The sequence below is a fragment of the Hirundo rustica genome, chromosome 3 (assembly GCF_015227805.2).
Source record: "Hirundo rustica isolate bHirRus1 chromosome 3, bHirRus1.pri.v3, whole genome shotgun sequence".
In the NCBI taxonomy this organism is placed as follows: Eukaryota; Metazoa; Chordata; class Aves; order Passeriformes; family Hirundinidae; genus Hirundo; species Hirundo rustica.
In genome coordinates this window covers 113,764,334-113,784,152 of record NC_053452.1, presented here as the reverse complement: position 1 = coordinate 113,784,152, position 19,819 = coordinate 113,764,334, and the positions used below count along the sequence as shown (strand labels likewise).

Below are 19,819 nucleotides of genomic sequence, written 5' to 3'. Positions count from 1 at the left end.
TTACCACCAGATAAACTCACCACCATCACCCTATTTTGAGTGGAACCAGAATCAAAATTTGTGGGTTTCCCCCCACCCTTATTTTAATCCTTAGCTGTTCCAGCCATTCAATTTAAAACAGACTTTTAAACACTTTTATAGCAACTACAGTTTTATTGTAATTTTAATAACCAACTGGCAGTCTTTACTACTTGAAGTTGAAAGGGCCATCTGAGAGAAACCTGGAGTGGTTTTCACTCCAGGCTCCAGAGAGCTTTAGCTCTCTAAAGTACTGCACTAAAGGGTTGAGAAAACAGAACCAATGTTGGTTCTCAGAATTTTTCTCACCTATAAGTTTCCTATCAAAATCCAGAAGTTGTGAGGTTGAGTTTGGGGATGGCTAAAAGGGCAGGAAGGGATTAGGAAGAAAAAAAGTTAACATGAGAGTGGAATCATCTGGGTCTGTGAAAATGGTGAGGGAGAGAGTGGAGCAAGGGTGAAATCCAGAACATCCTTTTTCAAGTACAATATCTTCAAGTCAGCTGAGAATTCAATTGCTGGTCCTGTCCTTCAGCTTCTGGGAAGAGATTACTAGGGAAGGCTAGAAGGAAGTCACGGTAGTTTACCTTGTCGTTGTCACAGGAACAGTAGTCAATCAGCTGTGGGGACAAAAAAACACAGCAAATACCATAAAGAGCTGGGAAAAGCTGCAGAACTGGGGATGTTTTTAGAGGAAAGTGCCCAGAGTTCTCCTTGTGTGACACAGCAGGAGATGTTACTCCCCAGTGTGGATTCCGCCATCCTGGTAGTCCTGAATCACGGGTAAATTGGGATCATAGAACCATTAAGGATTGAAAAAACCTACAAGATTATCAAGTCCAACCTTTAGATCATCGAGTCCAACCATTTCAGGATTGAACTCGATGATCTAAAGGTTGGACTCGATGGTCTAAAGGTTCAAGTCCAACCTGGAATGCTTATTAGATGACACTAACCTATGCAAGGAGAAGAGTTAAAGTGTTTGAGTTTAATCCTCATTTACTTCTGGGCCTCACCAGAGTGGCAACAGAGCCACAAAAATACAAAGCATGGCCACCGACTGAGATGGGCCACAGGAAATCTTGCAGAAATCCCTGCCAAAAGTGCGGTGGGGGCAGTGTATGTGAGCAGTCACTGTTCCCTGGTGTCACTTCAGTGTGTGCATATGGCATAACGGGGAGACACAGATAATTGAGCTCAGTGACAGCCCCACTAATGAGCCAGTTCTGGTGTCCATGCCTGACCCTGCATTGTATTACAGAGCCACGGCCTCTGTGTGCTTCAGGGGAAGAAAGAAAGCTTTTGTTTTTTTAATTGCATAACTAATCTCCTTCTGACACCCAGAGAGATGGGAAAGGTCTAATATCACAATTCCTTGAAAGGATTCTTCTTCCCCTTGTCGCCTGGAGACAGATTCTCTGGGGTTTGCTCCTGTGACTGACAGCTGTGCTCCTCTCCAGGCAGTGAACTCTCTGCCATATGTTTAATTTATAGCCCTGCCATGCTTCCCAGGGCTCTGGGAACACTGAGATTAAGATTTCAGGAGAGGAGATGGATGTTTTTAGTGCATATGTCCTAGACTGGGGCTCAAATGTGGGAGTTTAGCTTCAATTGTCACAGGTTCTCCACATAAATTTAGGAATGTTACTTCTTCTCTCCCACTCTCAGAGTGGAGCAGGGACTGTCACCATGCTGTAAATTCCTCAGGGCAGAGTGAGCACTGATGAACTCTGGTACAGCAAAGCCCTGGGTGCTTGTCAGGGCCTTTATTCATCCCACATTCAGAGACACAAATCCCCTGCCCGTGCACCTTCCTGACCATGGCTGTGACGTTCACAGTTGGCTGCTTTAGAGAAGTTTTTATTTTAGCAGGGGAAATAACTCCCTCTGGTTTCTAGATTTCTCTAAAGTCTGAGTCCCCCTTTATTGGCCACCAATCTACTGCCTATCACATGATGCTGAGGAAACATCCTTGCCAGTCATATTCCTGAAAGGATCCTCCTCCATCCTCACTGCAGGAATTTTTCCCTCAGTTTCCCTCACATTTTCCACTTTGTAGACTGTGATCTCCATGTGCTGTCTGTTGCTCACAAGTGTTAAACAGGATGTTATGATTCTAACATCATCATCATCATCATCATCATCATCATCATTTAAAATACTTAGCTCTTAGACCTTCAGTTCAGTTGCTGTTAAATCCAGAATGTCTCCAATCTTTCCTAAGGCACACTCCTTGAACACCTCAGTGTCACCTCTACTCAATCCCAGCTGTGCTTAAGCCATCAGAGACACTCCAAGCTCTGCAGGAGCCTGTCCCTGATCCCTGTCATGATTACTGATCTCTGTCACGACACACACCCTCTTCTACTCATCCAAGACCTGAACCAGCAGGAATTTTCACACATTAAAGTGCAGCCAGACATGGGGGCAACCTGGATAACATCTTTTCCTTTTCCTTAGAGAACAGCAATAATTATCTCCTCTAAGACACAGGCTCAGTCCAACAGCTCAGAAGTTTTTTCTAAATTGGGACTCTCCTGCCCTTTTCTTGAATTTGTTCCCCTTTGGAGGCTAGACCAGCTGGTTAGGGTTGGTTTTTTAGAAGAGATATTTTGGAAGATCCACAGGAGGGGAATTCCACACGCACAGCACCCTTTCCATCTGACCTTTTTAAGAAGAATGGTGCTGGTCGGCACGTTGAACCTGTCACAAATGTTTAAAAATGTTGCTTTATCCAGGAAGCCAGAGCCTTCCTTGTCAAAATGATGAAATGTCTCATGAAACTGCCGGGTGTTGAAGGGCTGTTGGAGCATCAGTTCTTTCTGAACCTCCACAATTAAATCATCCAGGTCCTTCTTGGGGATGCCACTGTAGAAGAAAGGAATAACAGGATTTCATGTAAAAACTCATTTTGGCAGCCTTGCTGTGACACTTGAGTGAAGAAGGAGCATTTCCCTGTGTGCTCCACAATGTCAGAAACTGGGAAACTTAAGTTTCAACCAGAGCCATGATATAACTGCTTCCAACCCATGTTCTGAGGTAACAGGGCGCTTACTGTGTCACACAAACTGGCTCCAGACAGCTAAAAGGAGGATATGGTCTAGGCTCTGATGGGCTGATAAGCAAAGAAAGCATAAATACCCTAAAAAATACTCTCTCCACCACCTCCTGAGCCTGCAACCATCAAGAAGCTCAAGTTGGCAGCATCTGTTACAGTGAACTGATGTCTTTTGGGAAAAGATGTGTCCCTCATCCCTGGAAGTGTTTAAGATCAGGTTGGATGGGGCTTGGAGCAGCCTGGGATAGTGGAAGGTGTCCCTGCCCATGACAGGGGTTGGACTGAGCTGATCTTTAAGGTCCTTCCAACCCAAGCCGTTTTGTGATTCTATGATTTTGTCTGGAAGTCCAAACACTTCTTGAACTCAGGCTCAGTGGTGTGACCACTTCTCTGTCTCTGCTGCTGAGCCAGAGCTGTCTCAGGAGGTTTTGGGGCTGGCAGCAGCCGCAACATTTTACTGCACACATTTCACACCCTCTGAATGTGCCCAGACACAGCCTCTTGGAGCTGAACCACCAGCAGAGCGGGAGGCTGGAGCCCAGGGAGGCAGCTGAAAATGCCCTTAGCTGCCAACCCTGGGTCTTATTTAGCCCCACCACCCCATTCTCTGTAGCTACCTGCTGGTAGTCTCCACTACCACCTTCCGTGGGAGGAAATGATCCCTTATGGATTGCACTGTTGCTGCAGGGAAACTCTCTGCGTTTCTCTCCAAATAATTCAGCACATATTCATCAGCATCAATGATAACAAACCTGTGGCCAAACACTGGGGAAGAAGCATTAAAGAATTAGTGTTACCTGTGTTTTAGCAGGGATTGAAGTAATTTCTTCATCCAGGAGGGAGCAGGATTCCTCTCCTGTGGCTGGGCTCAGCTTTGAGCCAGCTCTGCTACTTGCTTCACTTCTTGAAGTAAGAATCATTTCACTGATTGAAAGGTTCAAACATTGACAGTAACAAAGTTGTATCAATGTGCACCAGCTGCTGATCTGGAAACTCAGATGTAAGGTGACCCAGAAGCAGCAGATCTTTCAAGTGAGGGAAGGGATATGCACTGTCCATGCAATAAATGACATATCAGAGCAGAGTATTATAAATCTGTGCTGGATTTTACCTTCAATTGTGGAACCAATGGTGAAGTCAGAGGGCTCGTAGTATATGGGATTCTCTGGAGTAGACCCTGGCTTGGTAACTTTGGTCCTTTTTAAGTATTTGCCTCCAGGGATGCCAGAGTTTTTGACTGGGGGCTCATAGATGCCGATCGTGTCATCGGAGAGGAAATAAGAGAGGATGAAACGACGATTTTTGTCCTCAGGCACTGGTGATTCCTAGAGCAAAGGTAGCAGGTTTGGAACAGAGCATTTGAACCAAGTTTTCCTTGCCTGGAATGCCTAGGAGTACCTAGTAACCCACTCATAAGCACCCAGAGCCCAGAGCTTTTTTTATAGCTGACTAAACAAAGCCCTTGATGTGCTGATACAGTGTAACAAAGCACTAGACAGCACTTAGGATCTGGATTTCAAAGGTTACTTGCATTACTCAAGCCACTGAAGCAGAATCTGGGCTGAAGTTACCAAGTATATTCAGAGTTTCCACAGCCTGAGTAATCCAAGAGAAAGGAATATCCTATATGGAATGATCCATCCCAGAGGGGCCGTAAAATTCAGATTTAAATTACACTTTTCATTATGCTGAGTGCCTGAGAGAGGCTGGTGCTGCTCCAGCCCTTAGTCACAGGAAGTCACTCCCCTGACACACCAGTGGATTTACTCGCTTAGTTTAAAGCTAAGTGGATCTTAACTCCTCAGCTGTGACCTTTAGGGAATTCCTGCACAACAGGGAAAAGAAACCAGCCCTTACCCACACGGAGTGTTTGGAGAGGGCAGGCACAAGGCAGCACAGGAAATGCCATCGCGGCTGCTGGATGTGCCAGAGGCTTCTTGCATGAACCAGCTGTAAAGCTGGTGCAAAGGCCAGGGCCTGAGTGCTGCTGTGGGTGGAAAACACCATTCTCATGGACTTTCCAGCTTCTACACCGGCATTTGGCTGCTCTGCTAGGACAGCTCCTTGCTGGCTGATGCATCCAGGACCAGCCTGGAGAAGGACAGGGGCTGGAGCCAGCAGCAGAAACATCGAGCACTGGCTGGTGGCAGTGGTGGCAGGCAGGCAGAGGCACAGTGCCCAGTGCAGGCTGCTTCAGCTGGGGCCATCTGTCACGTAGCAGTGGCAGAGGGAGTTTTTCCATAAATGGCTGTGGGTTTGTAGCTGGTCTGGTTTGTATTTTCTGGCCTTATTTTTATTTTTATTTTTCTAGTTTTGTGAGCTGCCAATTGTCACAGCAAGCTCACAATAACCCCATGGCATCCCCCCAGGGATGTCCCCACACAAGGGACACTTGTGTTGGCTCGGAGAGCTCTCTTTCCCCACTGGCACAAAGGAGAGTTTGCCAACAGCCTTGTCTGGGCAGGCTGCTCCTCCCATCCTCCTGGCACTGTTCCACCAAGGAAAACACTTACCAGGGCCACCTGGTACCTCAGGACCTTGAGATTATTTTCCAGCATCTTGATGATATCCTTCCGTGGAGGTTTTGGAAACAGACTAAGGCAGTTCTGGAGGGAGTCTTCAGGGACGCCAAAACCATTATAGGGAGGAATTACCTGCATCCAGAGGAGATACCAGCCATATCATAAATAGCTGCAACTAAGAACAAGACAAAGTTTACAACACTTAGCAAAGCCCATCAGATTTGGAAGGAAACATTCTGCCACCAGGTAGCAAGAGCTGTGACACCCTGCCCAGTAGACATGGATGACACCAGCCTGGCAATGTGTTGTATTTAATGAAAACATAAGAGGTTTAAGCAAATTTGAAACTCAGAAAGCCAGGTAATTTCTCTGAATTAAGAGGTTTTGGCTATATTAAAGAACCATAGAATGGTTTGGGTTGAAATGGACCTTAAAATCATCTAATTCCAACTAAACCTTCTCGTGCACAGGAACTCAGCCATCAAATGGTTACACTGGTAACCTAATCCCCATTATGCCTGTGGTCTAAGCCACAACTCCAAACCAGTTCTAGGCTCAGTTTAGGAGGTAACAAACGCTGTGACCATCCCCAGTAGGCCGTTTGGACTTGGCAACACTGTTTTGGAGAGGGAGGGAGAGTTCAGTAGTATGAGTGCAGCCAGGCTTTCATTTTTGTATCAATTATGACCATTCTTGCCTTGTCTTTTTCAAGTTACTCGATTTTTTACAAGCTGAACTTGTTTTCTACAGGTTCTTACTAAGCTGAACCTCTACTTTACTATAAGAGCTTACACCAACTGCTTCCTTTCCTCTCTTCTTTTGAGAAATTGTTTGCAGTACCTGTGGAACTTTTTCAAGGGGTTTCTTATTTACATCCACTGGCTGGAAGTCTGTGATGCCATATTTTTCCCGATAGAAGTCCTGGGTGAACTTGTCACAATCATAGATTAAGTAGGTGCGTCCAAGGAGGGTGACAGTTTTGCCAATACCAAAATCTTTGGGTGAATACCACTCCTGTACTTCGTGGTCAGTGATCTCCAGCACACAGCTTGGGAAGTTCTCTTAAGGACAAGGGAGCAGAAGGGAAAAAATAAATTAATCAGGGAGATGTTCAAATTTCCTAGTGAAAAGGGATGTAAAAGCAAGGTGTATAAACAGTTACAGGTGGATTCTAGCACTGCTGTCCTGCCACTGTTTCCCAAAAGATAAAGATAAAGAACTTAGTGACCATTTGAAGAACTTTCTTTTGACCATGAAATAATGATGCCTTAGCACAGATGTGTGTGCCAATCTAAACTTACTGTTCTTGTCCACAAAGATTTTGGGCAAGCGCTGGCGTCTCATCAGTACCGGGAATGGGTCTCTCCCATCATTTCTCTTGTGGACTTCCCTAACCTCCACTGTGTCATCTGCCAAGAAGTAATGGATGACACAGGGATGGTGATCACCAAAGGCACAGTTGGTGTCATCCCATATGGCATAGAAGCGAAGCACCTTCAGGGGGAGAACAAAAAGCAGAGAAACATGGATCAGGATCATCTTTTGGTACCGTAGAAATCAAACTCATCGCATTGAGATGCTCAAGAGTTCCCCAAGGTTCAGCTCCTGAAGAGGCAGGAGAGACACAGGGAGAATTTAGTCAGACCAAGGGGCACTTGTGTTTGTCTGAAATTGCCTGCTCTGGCACCTGGCATCAATATTTTTGGGGAGGAGAGGAGTGGATGCAGCAAGACTATGCCTAGTAGAACTGCATCTGGCTGCTAAATTCCAGAGACAGGTGGCTTATCTCATCCCAACACAAAGCAAGAGAGTAATGGATGATATTGAGCACAGACTCTGCAATCCAAAGAGGAGCTGTTTACAAGGCACAAAGCCCAGAAAGAAAAACATAAAAGGTTTTGTTTCTCACTAAAGCCAAGAAAGGAGCAAATCTGGAGTCCGTTCAGCAGACTGAGACAATTTAGAATGAGTGAGGCTGCAGACACTCACAAGACCTGGGTTTCAATAGCACATACTCACTGTAATCACAGAATCTTTTAGGTTGGAAGATCATTGAGTCCAACCTCTGACTGACCTCCACCTTGTCACCCAGCCCAGAGCACTCAGTGTCATGTCCAGTCATTCCCTGGACACCTCCAGGGACGGGGACTCCACCACCTCCCTGGACAGCCTGTTTCAATGTCTAAGCACCCTTCCTGTGAAGAAATTCTTCCTAATTCAACATAAACCTCCCCTTGCACAACTTGAGGCCATTGCCAGTTGCCTGGGAGAAGATATTGACTCCCTCCTCCAGCTGTTCCCTCCTGTCAGGGAGTTGTGCAGAGTCAGAAGGTCCCTCCTAAGCCTCCTTTTCTCCAGGCTGAGCTCTTTTTCCATCCCCCTCAGCCTCTCCTGGTGCTCCAGCCCCTTCCCTGGACACATTTCAGACCCTCAATGTGAAGGGCCCAGACCAGGACACAGGACTGGAGGTGCCTCACCAGTGTGATGTGGGTAATTATACAACAATTTGGGTAATCCTCAGCTCTCTCACCTTTGTGTCATAGGTCAGAAACTGCCTAAAGGGGTCGGGACCTGCAGGCACGATGCGTTTTTGCACAGGTGTCCGACGCTGTTCTGTGTAAGGATCCGAAACCAGTTCCTCTGGAGGGTTCACTACAATTCCTTGGCTCTCCAGGAACACCTAGAAAGGTCATCTGAGGTGTTAGTGCTGCCAGGAGTTCTGAAGGTAAGAGGTGACTAGAGGTTACAGGTGGGCTGGGATGAGTGAGGTCAGAATTCTGCAAGTTCACTCCTCACAGAGAATTCTACAGCAACAGCAAAATACAGCAGATGCCAAATCTATTTGTTTAAGTTGCTTCTTATCTTTGCTTGCCCTTTAATTAATCAGAGTGGTTTTGTCCTGAACATCTGAACTCAGGTTTCACTTGAGCAGTTTTCCCTGGCCTTAGGGCTTTAAATGGAAGATAACAGTCAGTTGGTCTCTTTTATGTAAATGAAGAAGATTAGATTGCTGTATAAACACAGATGTAGTCAGCCCGAATTTGCAAGAACTTAGAGCTGTGTCAGACACTTAGAAGAAGCTAATGTCACCCACACTAGGCTCATCAAGACCCTTTAGGCACAAGGATATGTGTCAGTAGCAGCCTCATTCCATCTTTCAGGATTTCTTTTCCCACAGAAAGAGTGCGATCTGCTTCTTTATAAAGGGATTTTTTGCTTACCTTGGACCATGAACAAAATCCAGGGTGTTACTCGTGGACTTGCATCAGTCACCCAAAACAACCTCTGAAGTCAAGGGACTCATTCCCTTTTTGGCTTTGGGAAGTGGTCCATGAAAACACTCAGCCCGGGAAGCACCTATGCAAACATCTCCCACAGGAATATGAGATGCCCCTGGAGACTCACAAGGCAGGTTCACACTTTCAGACTCACTATTTTCTGGTCTGGAAGATGTCAGTAAATGATAAATACACTATGGGCCTTGAGATGTGGGTCTACGGCTTGTATTCCCTTCCACTGTTCCTAACAGAGGAATATTAAATCAGAAAAGAGTCAGGTTCACTCATTTCCCTCTCATGTATGCAAAATGTTTTATCTGGACTCCAAGCAGTTAAACAGCCCAGCCATGAACTTAGAATTTTTATTGTAAAGAGAAGTGCTGAGGACAAAGGATAGACTCCCAGAAGTCCTGGGACAAAAATACTGAGCAGTTAACTTGCCCTCAGCAGATGTCATACACTGAACTCCCCATTCGGCCTGCAAAAAAAAAAGTAATCTACACAAAAAGCAAAATGAAAGACTGCGAGCACCAGTATCACAAAAGCTACAACAGCAAACTGCTGGACTCTACCAGGTAATTAAAACCCTGCAATTCCCAGGAGCCTTTCTGTCAGTGTGCTCCCTACAACACACCTTGGTGAAGGAGTCGCAGTTGACCAGGCGGTAGGTGCGGCCGTAGATGGTGAGGTCGATGCCCAGATTCAGATCCTTCCAGTGGTAATAATCCCCGGGCCCATTCTTGGGCACCCGGTGGCGTTTCATGAGTTTGCCTTGCAGCAGACCTGAGTTCTTCACCTTAGGCTCGATGATGCACATGCTGTCATCTTCCAGGTAGTAGTAGAGGCCCACCTGGCGGATCCGGTAATGCTCCTCTGCAGAGATAGGAACCTCCTCCTGGAAGTAGGCATCGAACTTCAAAACCTGCCCAAGGGACAACAGAGCAAAGGGAGTGAGAAAGAAACAATTTGAACACCATGATTAGTCTATCAAGGCAAATAATTTATTTGTAATTTGCTTTGGTGGTGTGAAATTACTGGATTAGATTCTAAATTTCTTCAAAGGCAACTATGGCCTAATCTGTGAGTGACAGCAGAGGCACCAGGAGGGCTTTTATCAAGACATGCTTTTTGCAAATTTGGTGTGCCTGAGACAAGTGTAAAAATACAGACTTTTCCCTACTTCTTGATCACCTGCTGTTTCACCTGCTGCCAGGTGCTTGGCTGTTGACAGTAGCCTACTGACACACAATCTCTTTATTTGTCAGCTTTACAGCCCTGATTTAGGGAAGTTATCCACAGATTTTAGTAAAGAGTTCTACCACATCTGAGGATTTTAAAATCTGAAAGGGGTCATCATTCTAAGGCTAGGCTGGAGGGGCTCTAAGCAACCTGGTCCAGTGGAAGGTGTCCCTACCCATGGCAGGGAGGCTGGAACAAGACAATCTTTAAGGTCCCTTTCCATGATCTGAAGTCACACCTATCCAGCACTGACAGCAAAAACTGATTTGTGCTGGGGAAACAAGGAAACGAATCAGCCAGTCCCTCTGCTTGGCTGAAGTAGGAGGAATATTCCGTCCAAGATCATTCAAAGCCCCTAGGAAGGTGCAGGTGGCCAACCAGGCCTTGCATACCCAGCCTACATCAGCCTAGAGGCCTGGATAATTAAGAGATGATAAAGCCAGCAAATTCCTATCAGTCAGCAAAGTGCCCCACAAGGGATTGTGACATCCCCAGCAGCACTGGGGCCCCTGCTGCTCCTGTGGCTTGAAGGGAGGGGCAGAGAAGGATCTGACAGATTAAACAGCAAACTCTACAGTATTCTAAAGGAACAGCCCCAGCAATTAACACAGCACATCTGTTCCCCAGCCTGTGTCACAGGCAGGCTGAGGGCTGGCTGCAGACTGCTCTGGCAGGGCTGGCAGCGTGCGGAGCCTGCACGTGCTGAGCTCCCCAGTCCTGCAACACCCACTGCAGCAGCTGCTCCATCCACGGCTGCGGGTTGCAGCTTGGGCCACTGGCACACTGAAAAGCAAGGGTCAGCTCAGGACTGCTCCGAGCAGACACAGCCACCACCCAGTCTGATGTGATCACCAAGATGTGAACACAGGAAGCACTAATGGAGCAGTTCAGGTTGTGACATGCAAACATGAATAGATAGACCACAGTCAAACAGGCTGCCAGGGTTCCCACTGCAGACCGACTTTTCCAGTTAAAGATCAATTACAACCTCAATATAGTTTTGGAAACACAAAACTCCGGGCTGTGGCTTACAGAGCAGTGCTTATAAACTGGAGCTTTCCAGAGCTAATCAAACCTCTTTTCCAATATCTGCTGGAAATGGCTGAGTGTAACTTGCGGGGAATGTCTTACAACGTTTACATATTATAATCCTCCTCCCGAGCAAAGAAAGCCTCTTTCAGTCTGGGATTCAGCTGTCTCTGACTAAGGGCTCTGGCATCTGAAAACTGCTGTAGGCAGTCCTGCGAACCCTGGAGCTGGCTGTTTATGTCTCTGAATTTGGCCAGTGAAATTCCTGGAATCAGCTTCTTTATACCTTTTTGTCATAAGCCACGAATGCTGGAGTGAAGCGGGAAGGTGCAGACCTCTTGACTTGCCCATAGGTCAGTGTGGCTCCCTTGGTGCATAAATCATCTAATTCATCTTGAGAGAGCTGATTTTCAAAAAGTGTCTCCCCACCAACCCCCTCTCTTGGCAGCCGGAAAAAGGCATATCCATTTTTGAAGTCCAGTGTCTGAGACCGATGAAAAGATGTTTTCTGTTGGAAGGAAATCCAGCTATCAAAATACTGCATGAATTTAGCAGATACAGCTACTGGAAGCACAAAAAACCCAGTAAGAGAGCGCAATATCAAGAATGTCACCCCCCCCCACACATCCCCAGCATTTTATTATAAACTGTTGCAGCAATTATTTAAAATCAGATTTTGTACTTAGATCAGGGAAGTGGAAAAACAGTGAGTGGTCGATGCACAAAGCACAAGAGTGAACTCAGATCCTTGCACTGCCACAAACTCTGGAAGAACTTAAATCACTGAATTTCCTGACTGCCACCATATTCAGTGCCTAGAACAGTGTGTCAGCACTTTATTTGCCCTGGTATTTATCTCACCAACTCTTTGTTCCCTGCCCTATTTGTCAGCAGTACAGAGCACCATGGCACTTCAGTTACTGCCTTATGGCGTTCCCTTCACTGTTGTGCACCTTCTGTGTATTCCATTGTTATTTATTTTCTCAACTCTCCTCTGGGCGTGATACAGGATTTTCTTTGTTGGGTTAAATCAAGGCATGTCATGCTCACAGAACTGCAATTATGAAATCTACAAAAACACATTAGTTGTTTATCACCTCTCTACCCAGTCATAGACTCATAGAACATTTTGGGTTGGAAAGGACATTAAAGATTATCCAATTAATTCCCTGCCATGGGCAGGGACAACTTCCACTATCCCAGGGTGCTCCAAGCCCCATCCAGCCTGGCCTTGGACACTTCCAGGGATCCAGGGGCAGCCACAGATTCTCTGGGCAACCTGTGCCAGGGCCTCCCCACCCTCTGTAAAAAATTTCTTCCTTGTATCTAATCTCAATTAAGTCTCTGAGTTTAAAACCATCATTCCTTGCCCTACAGGCCCTGCTAAAAAGGTTGTCCCATCTTTCATGAAGCCCCTTTAGGCACTGGAAAGTGCTCCAAGTTCTCCCTGGATCCTTCTCTTCTCCAGGTTAACACCCCCAGATCTCCCAGCCTGGCTCCAGAGCAGAGGGGCTCCAGACCTCAGAGCATCTCTGTGGCCTCCTCTGGATTTGCTCCACCAGCTCCATATCCTATTTATGCTGTGGACCCCAGATCTGGAGGCAGCTCTGCAGGTGGGGATCTCCCCTGAGCAAGGCAGAGGGGTAGAATCGCCCCCTCCCCAGCTGCCCACACAGGGGGATCAGCCCAGGACATGGTGGGTGTTTCTGGGTCCCAGCCTCTCATCCATCAGCAGCCCAAAGTCCTTCTCCCAGGGCTGCATTCAGCAGAGCTGTGCACAGGACCTGACCTCTGTCAGCCAGTCTTGTTCTTCAGCACTGAAGAGCAGGGTCAGGCTCGAGTGACATCAAACCGCTCTGCTTGCCACACACCCCACCACACATGGCAGCTCACCTGCACTCCAAGAGCCTGCCTGGTCCCACTGGGCTTTCAACACTTAGAGCTCCAGAGAAAGCAGGGGAAATTATGAGTCCCTGATAATAAAACCTCTTGACTTCTGCCAAGTAAAACAGAGTTGTAAGCATTTCTAGTGCTGAGTGAACAAGCTCCAGCTCCTTTTTCAGCCCCAGGCTTGCAGTCAGTCCAGCCTTAGGCATGCAAACTGCTTCTTCTCCACCGCCTCCCTCACCCCTCATGGTTAAGACCCTAATCTTATTTATACCTTCAAGGCCCCACTTGAATTCCACATAATTCACTGGTTTCCCTTCAAACTGCTACTACAGATCTTGAAATGGGGAGAGCAGTGAGGAAAACAGGTGAAAACAAGATTTGCCTGAAGACATTTTAGCAGAACATCTTATAAACTGCCACTTCCTTCTGTTAAACAAATACCGAGGGAAAGCTGTGGGAAAAAAATATTCGAGGAAAACCAGGAAGTTTGTCTTTAATTTGAGCAATATCAGTGTTTGCTAAAAGTGTACAGGCTTTCAAGAGCCCACATTTGCCTAAAGAAAGCACCTCCTTGGTCCGTAAGGCTCCTGAGTAGATAAGCTCTCCCAAAGTGAGCCTGGATGCCAGATAACATCTCCCAAGATCAGGTGACTAATGCAAATTTAAAAGGGAAAGCCCAGAATGTAAACTCCTAATCTCAGTTGCTGCCAGTGTTTATCTGAAGAAATTCCACTGAATTAAGTCCTTTTTGCCAAGTCTGTGACACTTCACACAAACATCATTCCCTCTCCCAGTGCCTGTTTCCCTGTCCTGTGAGCACTGAGCAATAACAGCATTCTATTTGAACACAGAGGTTTCCTTCAGAACTTCTCAGCATTCACTTGGAAACCAAGTATTGTGATGCCACTTTTATAGACTGGAAAACTGCAGATGTCCAAGATGTTATAAATTATTTCAAGGAAATATTATTATCTGATAATAAGTCTGAGATAATCTTTATCACCGGATGATTATTTGTTATGAGTAATTTACTCTATTTACTATTGGAGAACTCAGTTGTCTCTGATTTAGGCCAGCTTGGATGGGCTTGAAGCAACTTGGTCTGTGGAAGGTGTCCCTGCCCATGGCAGAGGGTTGGAACAAGATGATCTTTAAGGTCCCTTCCAACACAACCCATTCCATGATTCTGTGACGAGTAATTTTCAGATACAAAGCTGAATACAGCCAGGAATGTTTTCTGTTAAAGATGCTCTCCAGGGAGGCTGTAAATCCCTTTCATGCCCAAACCAGGCATGAAACAACTCCCTTTGGCTTTTTTGGGGATTTTTTTTTAGTATATCAGAGAAATAAATGGAAGCATCAGTTCTCTGTGGCACCACTTTCTCAAGAAGACATTGGGAGGATTTGGGGTTATCAGGCCCTTAGGGCCTGGACCACTGGACGGGGGAAAGGAAAGGTCGCTTCCTCATTTAGGTATCAGGTGCAGAGGATGAGGATGAGGATGAGGATGGGGATGGAGACTGCTTCTTCCAGGGAACCTGGGAGCAACAGAGGTTGTGTCACTTCCCAGGGGTGGTGCTGGAAGCTGTGATGGCACCAGTTCTGTGGTGGGATACCACTTCTCTCACCATGATATCAGATTCCATACTGGAACTCTCAAGTATTCAGTTCTTCAGGCAATACCAGGAGAGCAGTTTTGGAAGTATCAGAACTTTGGAGGAAGGGGTATCATGAAGGTGTTGATTGCCAGTGAGACTGGTGACTTGAAGGTGTATCTATGTAATAGATAAATTATGTCCAGGAAATATTTATATTGGGATGATTTGTGAGATTAATTCCTAATGGAGTAATGCTCAAGGTTTAATCAATATTGGTTCTCCTGGGTATGTGCAGTTGAGGAGGGATCAGGTGAATTTAAGGAACTTGGTTCAGGACATTATCAGTATCAGTTCAGAAGACTTTCCTTTGGGGAAACTCAGAGAAGCAGGAGTTTTCCTGAGGGAATCAGGCTTCAGGACTGTAAAGCGAGCTTGGGCATTTCCTTTGGGATATCTCATGAACTGTGAGGGGATTATTGGATGGATTCAGGGGAACTGAATATTGGATGGATTCAGGGGAACTCTGCAGTTAGGGAAAATCTTTTGGAATTTCAAATGAGGCTCACAAATGAGGGGGAGGAGGGGTGCATGTGTTTCTCTCTCCAAAGCTATCAGGACAAATTCTGGGTTATAAGATGGATACATGACACAATGGATTCCTTGGGGAGAAGATTAAAAGTACCAAGTCCCCTTGAAGGTTAGTTCAAGGATACTTGGTCACTTGGGAACAGATTGCAATGTTCAAGAGCATTGGAAGAATTACGGGACTACCAGGTCTGCTGTGGGTGGGATCAGGTGTACCTGGTTGGTACAGAGCATTCAGATGCCCCAGAAGTGAGCCGAGCAGGTATTTGGTGGCTTTGGGAAACACCAAGTCCCTGGGGGAGAGTTAAGTGGATACTAATTCTGCTGGGGAGCATCAAATGAGTTCACAGAGCACCAGGTTCTTCGGGGATCATGTCCAGGGTCTGGTGAGTTTGAGGTTCCCAGGACATGGGTTCAAAGGACATCAACTTGTCTCAGGGATATTTGGTGAATGCAGGAGGTATTCCCTGCTGAAGGAACAGCAGATTCCCTTGGTGTGGGTTCAGAGGGTAACATGTTCCCTGAAGAAACTGTCTCTCCCTCTGCTCTTGTGAAACCCCACCTGCAGTGCTGCATCCAGGTTAGGAGCCCAAAACACAAGAAATCCATGGACCTGTCAGAGCGAGTCCAGAGGAAACCGTGGAGATGTTCTGGGGGCTGGAGCCCCTCTGCTCTGGAGAGTTGGGAAGTTGGGAGAGTTGGGGGTGTTCACCTGGAGAAGAGAAAGCTCCAGGGACACCTCAGAGTCCCTTTTGCTGCCTAAAAGAACTCCAGGAGAGCTGGAGAGGGACTTGGAACAAGGGCCTGGAAGGAACAACACAAGGGGCAATAGCTTCCCACAGCCAGAAGGCAGGGATAGATGGGATGTTTGGATATTGGGAAGGAATTGTTCCCTGTGAGGGTGGGGAGGCCCTGGCACAGGGTGGCCAGAGAAGCTGTGGCTGTCCCTTGGATACCTGGAAGCATCCAAGACCAGGCTGGATGGGGTTTAGAAGATGTCCCTGGGGGTGGAATGGGATGGTCTTAAAGGTCTTCTAACCCAAACCATTACACGATTTTATGAATATTGTCGAGTTTAGGGGTTCCAAGTCTCCCGTGGATTAAGAGGAAGATCTGAGAGAGTACCAGATTCCCAGAGTGCCTTCAGGGGATACCAGGTACCACCTGAAGCGGGTGCGGGGAGGTGCACAGGGTCGTTGTGAGGTCGCCTCTCAGGGGGGCACCCCCCAGGCCAGCCCACCTTGATCCAGGGGGCCTCCCGTGGGAAGGGGGGGCACAGCGGGGGTACAGTGGGCGGGCGCGCTCACCGTGGGGTCCTTGATGGCGCAGCCCGGCAGGAAGGGCAGCCCGGGCCCGGACCCGATCGGGGGCCCTGTCCCTGTCCCCGGCCGTATCCCCGGCTCCGGCCCCGAGCTCATGGCGGCGGCGGCGCTCCGGGCCCGGCCCGACAGACGCGTCTCCACGGCAACTGCCTGCGCGCCCAGTGCGCATGCGCCGGGCCATTCGCGCCTTTCCCTCTGCGCCTGCGCACTGAGCGCCGCGGCGCGCGCGGTCGCCGTGGCAACAGGGAGGGCTCTGAGGGACCGGACCGCCCCCCCCCATCCCCGTGAGGGGAGTCCGGCCCCCGCAGCGTGGAAAAAGTGGCGCGGAAGGCGTTAGTCCTGTTTTATTAGGGATTTTCCCTTCACAGCCCCTCATAGTCTGCTCGTATCCCACTCACTGCCTTTCATATCTCCCTTACAGCCCCTCAGAGCCCCCTCATGACCTCCTCACGTTAAAACATCTTGGACTCCCAAACGGGTGGTGGCAGCTGGACTGCTTCTTTTTGGGGAGTTTTCCTTGCCCTGTGCAGTGCTCAGAGCAATGAGCAGCTGTGAAGGGACAAATCCGCACCTGGAGCAATTAGAATATTTAACAGAAGTGGTTGTGCTGGTTTATGATGTATATATACATGTATAAAAATGTATATAATTGTGAAATAATGTATTTTTCATATGTAGGATTGATAAAATTCCTCTCAAACATGACTTTTATCTCTGGAGGAAGGGGCAAAAAGAAGCATCAGGGATACCATCAAGGAAAAGGTGGTTGTGCAAAGGTCACTCCCAAAAGCAAGAGAGAAACCCATCACCATGGAAAACAGAAGTTGTTTGTTGCCTACAGAAGTTGTGTATTGCCCAAAAGAAGTGGATTCCTCATCCCTGGAAGTGTTCAGGGCCAGGCTGGACAGGATTTGGGAGAAACCTGGTCTAGTGGAAGGTGTCACTGCCCATGGCAAGGAAGTTGGAACAAGATGATGCTGAATGTCCCTTCCAACACAAACCTTCTAGGATTCCATGAAAAGAACTTTTTTGTGCATCTTTGCTTTGTTCTCTTTATCACCAGTACACCAGCCCAGCCAGGCTGTGATTCAAGGGCAGGCGGCAGATCCGAGGGTTTTGTAAGCAGAAGTTAAGCAGGGAGAGTTGTAGCCAGACCGTCTGTCTGAGCACAGTGTGGGAGAGAAGAAAGCCAGACGGTGCCAGATAAAGAATGAGGCTGATGAGCTTACAAAGGAAAATAATGGACTTAAGGCCAAGCAGGGCTGGAAGAGCTGAGTCTAGAAGACAGCAAAGCTGCTGGTGTGAGGGCTGACCTAGACCCAGGTGCAGCACCCTGATCAAGCCCTCACACTGACTTTCCAAGCTGCAATATCCAGGCAGAATTTAACAGGGAATGGGGCCTGTCTCAGAGTAGGAAACTCGCCTCTGTGTGCCAAGGATCATCCCCAAGGAGAGTGACTGCAAATTTGTGACAGGGCTGTGTGGCAGAGTGCCTGCTGCACAGCCTGTAAAGATGACAGGCTAGGCATGTTCAGCCTGGAGAAAATAAGGAAGTCCTTGGAGTTCTTTCCAGTGCCTAAAGGGGCTTTGAGAGAGCCAAAAAGGGATTATTTAAAAGGGTATGCAGAGACAGGACAAGGGGCAGTGGTTTTAAACTGCCAGAGGGCAGGGTTAGGTGGGGTGTTGGGAAGGATTTCATCCTTGTGAGGGGGGGGAGACCCTGGAACAGGTTGCCCAGAAAAGCTGTGGCTGCTCCATCCCTGGAAGCGTCCAAGGTCAGGTTGGGCAACCTGGGATCGTGGAAGGTGTCCCTGCCCATGGCAGGGTTTGGAAAGGGATGGTCTTTAATGTCCCTTCCAACCCAAACTATTCTGGATTCCACAGAAGGAAGTAGAAGAAAAGCCATAGCAGAAGCTGGTGCTTAGGAATTGTGACTGTAAAGCAGGAGAGAGGAGAAATGAGGAATAAGGAATTCAAGTGAAGATCTGGATTAAGCTTCACCCTTGACAACTTCTGTACAGACAAGTCTGACTTGCCAAGGTTAAGATGCGCCTTTTTAGCTTCCCACATCCCTGCTATCTACTGGTGAAAGGGAAAAGGAATTCTTTATCGGGCTCTGCTTTCGTGGCACTGGAGGACACAGATGGAGACAACTCGCCCTCTGGTGGGTAGAAACACAACCTGCAGAAGCCTTGGCATGTGTGCTATATTAAAAAACAATATTTAAAATTAATGGTTATTGGAAGGAAAAAATAGAAGATATTCTAGAGGATTTAAGTTCTGAAATTCACGAAAATTTGATTAATTATGTATGTGATCACACACAACCCTCCCAGATAAGGCTGATGAGTTGAAGACCTGGAGCGGTATGACCGAAAGGGATCAGAAAATCAACAAAACACCATGGAGAAATCCCTAAAACTGGGATCCCTAAATCTAGGAAGTCAGTGTGCTGAGGTGTCTCTCTGGAGCATGTGCAGAGAACACCAGCAGTGCAGGGACTGGGCATGACGAGTCAGAGATGTGGGTGCATCTGCAGGGCCAGGATTTTGTTGGGATCAGGAAGGTGTGGTGGGATGGGTCCCACGACCCGAGTGTTGTAATAGAGGGATACAGAAAAGCCAAAAAGGTGAGGAGAGGGAGCTGCCCTTTAGTGAGAGAACAGCTGGAGTGCCTGGAATTCTGCATGGATGATGAGCCAACGGAGAGCTTGCGGGGTAAGGGTTCAAGGGACAACCAGTTTGGGTGACGCTGTACTGAGCAGTTGCCTCTTTGCAGGCCCTGCTCCTCATGGGGGACTTCAGCCACCCTGATACATAGTGGAAGGACAACTAAAGAGGGATGGAGCACCTCTCCTAAGAGGAAATGCTAAAGGAATTGGGATTGTTCATCCTGGAGAAGAGAAGGCTTTGGGGTAACCTAATTGCAGTCTTCCAGTAGCTGAAGGGAGCCTACAGGAAAGATGGAGCGGGACTATTTACAAAAATATGTAGTGACAGGACAAAGGGGAATGGCTTCAAAATGAAGCCAAACAGTAGATTTAGACTGGACATTAGCAAGAAATATTTAGTGTGGAGTTGATGAGGCCTGGCACTGGTGGTCCAGAGAAGCTGTGGATGCCCTATCCTTGGAAACATTCGAGGTCAAGTTGGATGGAGACCTGAGAAACCTCTCCAGTGGAAGGTGTCCCTGGTCATGGCAGGGGATTGGAATGAGATGATCTTTAAGGTCTCTTCCAACCCAAACCCTTCCATCATTCTGTGATTCGCAGTCCAGGAGG

At 47.5% G+C, this 19,819-nt stretch overlaps 1 protein-coding gene across 1 annotated transcript; it reads right to left on the bottom strand.

The window, feature by feature from the left end:
• Positions 1–176: 176 nt before the first annotated feature.
• Positions 177–16,635, bottom strand: EFHC1 (EF-hand domain containing 1). The gene is made up of 11 exons (XM_040058185.2): positions 16,458–16,635; positions 11,431–11,708; positions 9,511–9,798; positions 8,129–8,278; positions 6,900–7,092; positions 6,439–6,659; positions 5,590–5,730; positions 4,188–4,401; positions 3,694–3,841; positions 2,685–2,886; positions 177–638 (listed from the first exon to the last, which is right to left on the bottom strand). The coding sequence occupies exons 1-11, from the start codon at positions 16,633–16,635 to the stop codon at positions 513–515; spliced, it is 2,139 nt and encodes a 712-aa protein (XP_039914119.1). The 3' UTR covers positions 177–512.
• Positions 16,636–19,819: the final 3,184 nt, after the last annotated feature.

Coding starts and splice junctions, on each gene's coding strand:
- EFHC1 (XM_040058185.2), bottom strand. CDS start 16,635: ATGAGCTCGGGGCCGGAGCCGGGGATACGGCCGGGGACAGGGACAGGG. Junction 6,660..6,899: donor AATCTTTGTGGACAAGAACA/GTAAGTTTAGAT, acceptor CTTGTCCTTAAG/AGAACTTCCCAAGCTGTGTG. Junction 2,887..3,693: donor GTAGTGGAGACTACCAGCAG/GTAGCTACAGAG, acceptor TTTCTTCTACAG/TGGCATCCCCAAGAAGGACC.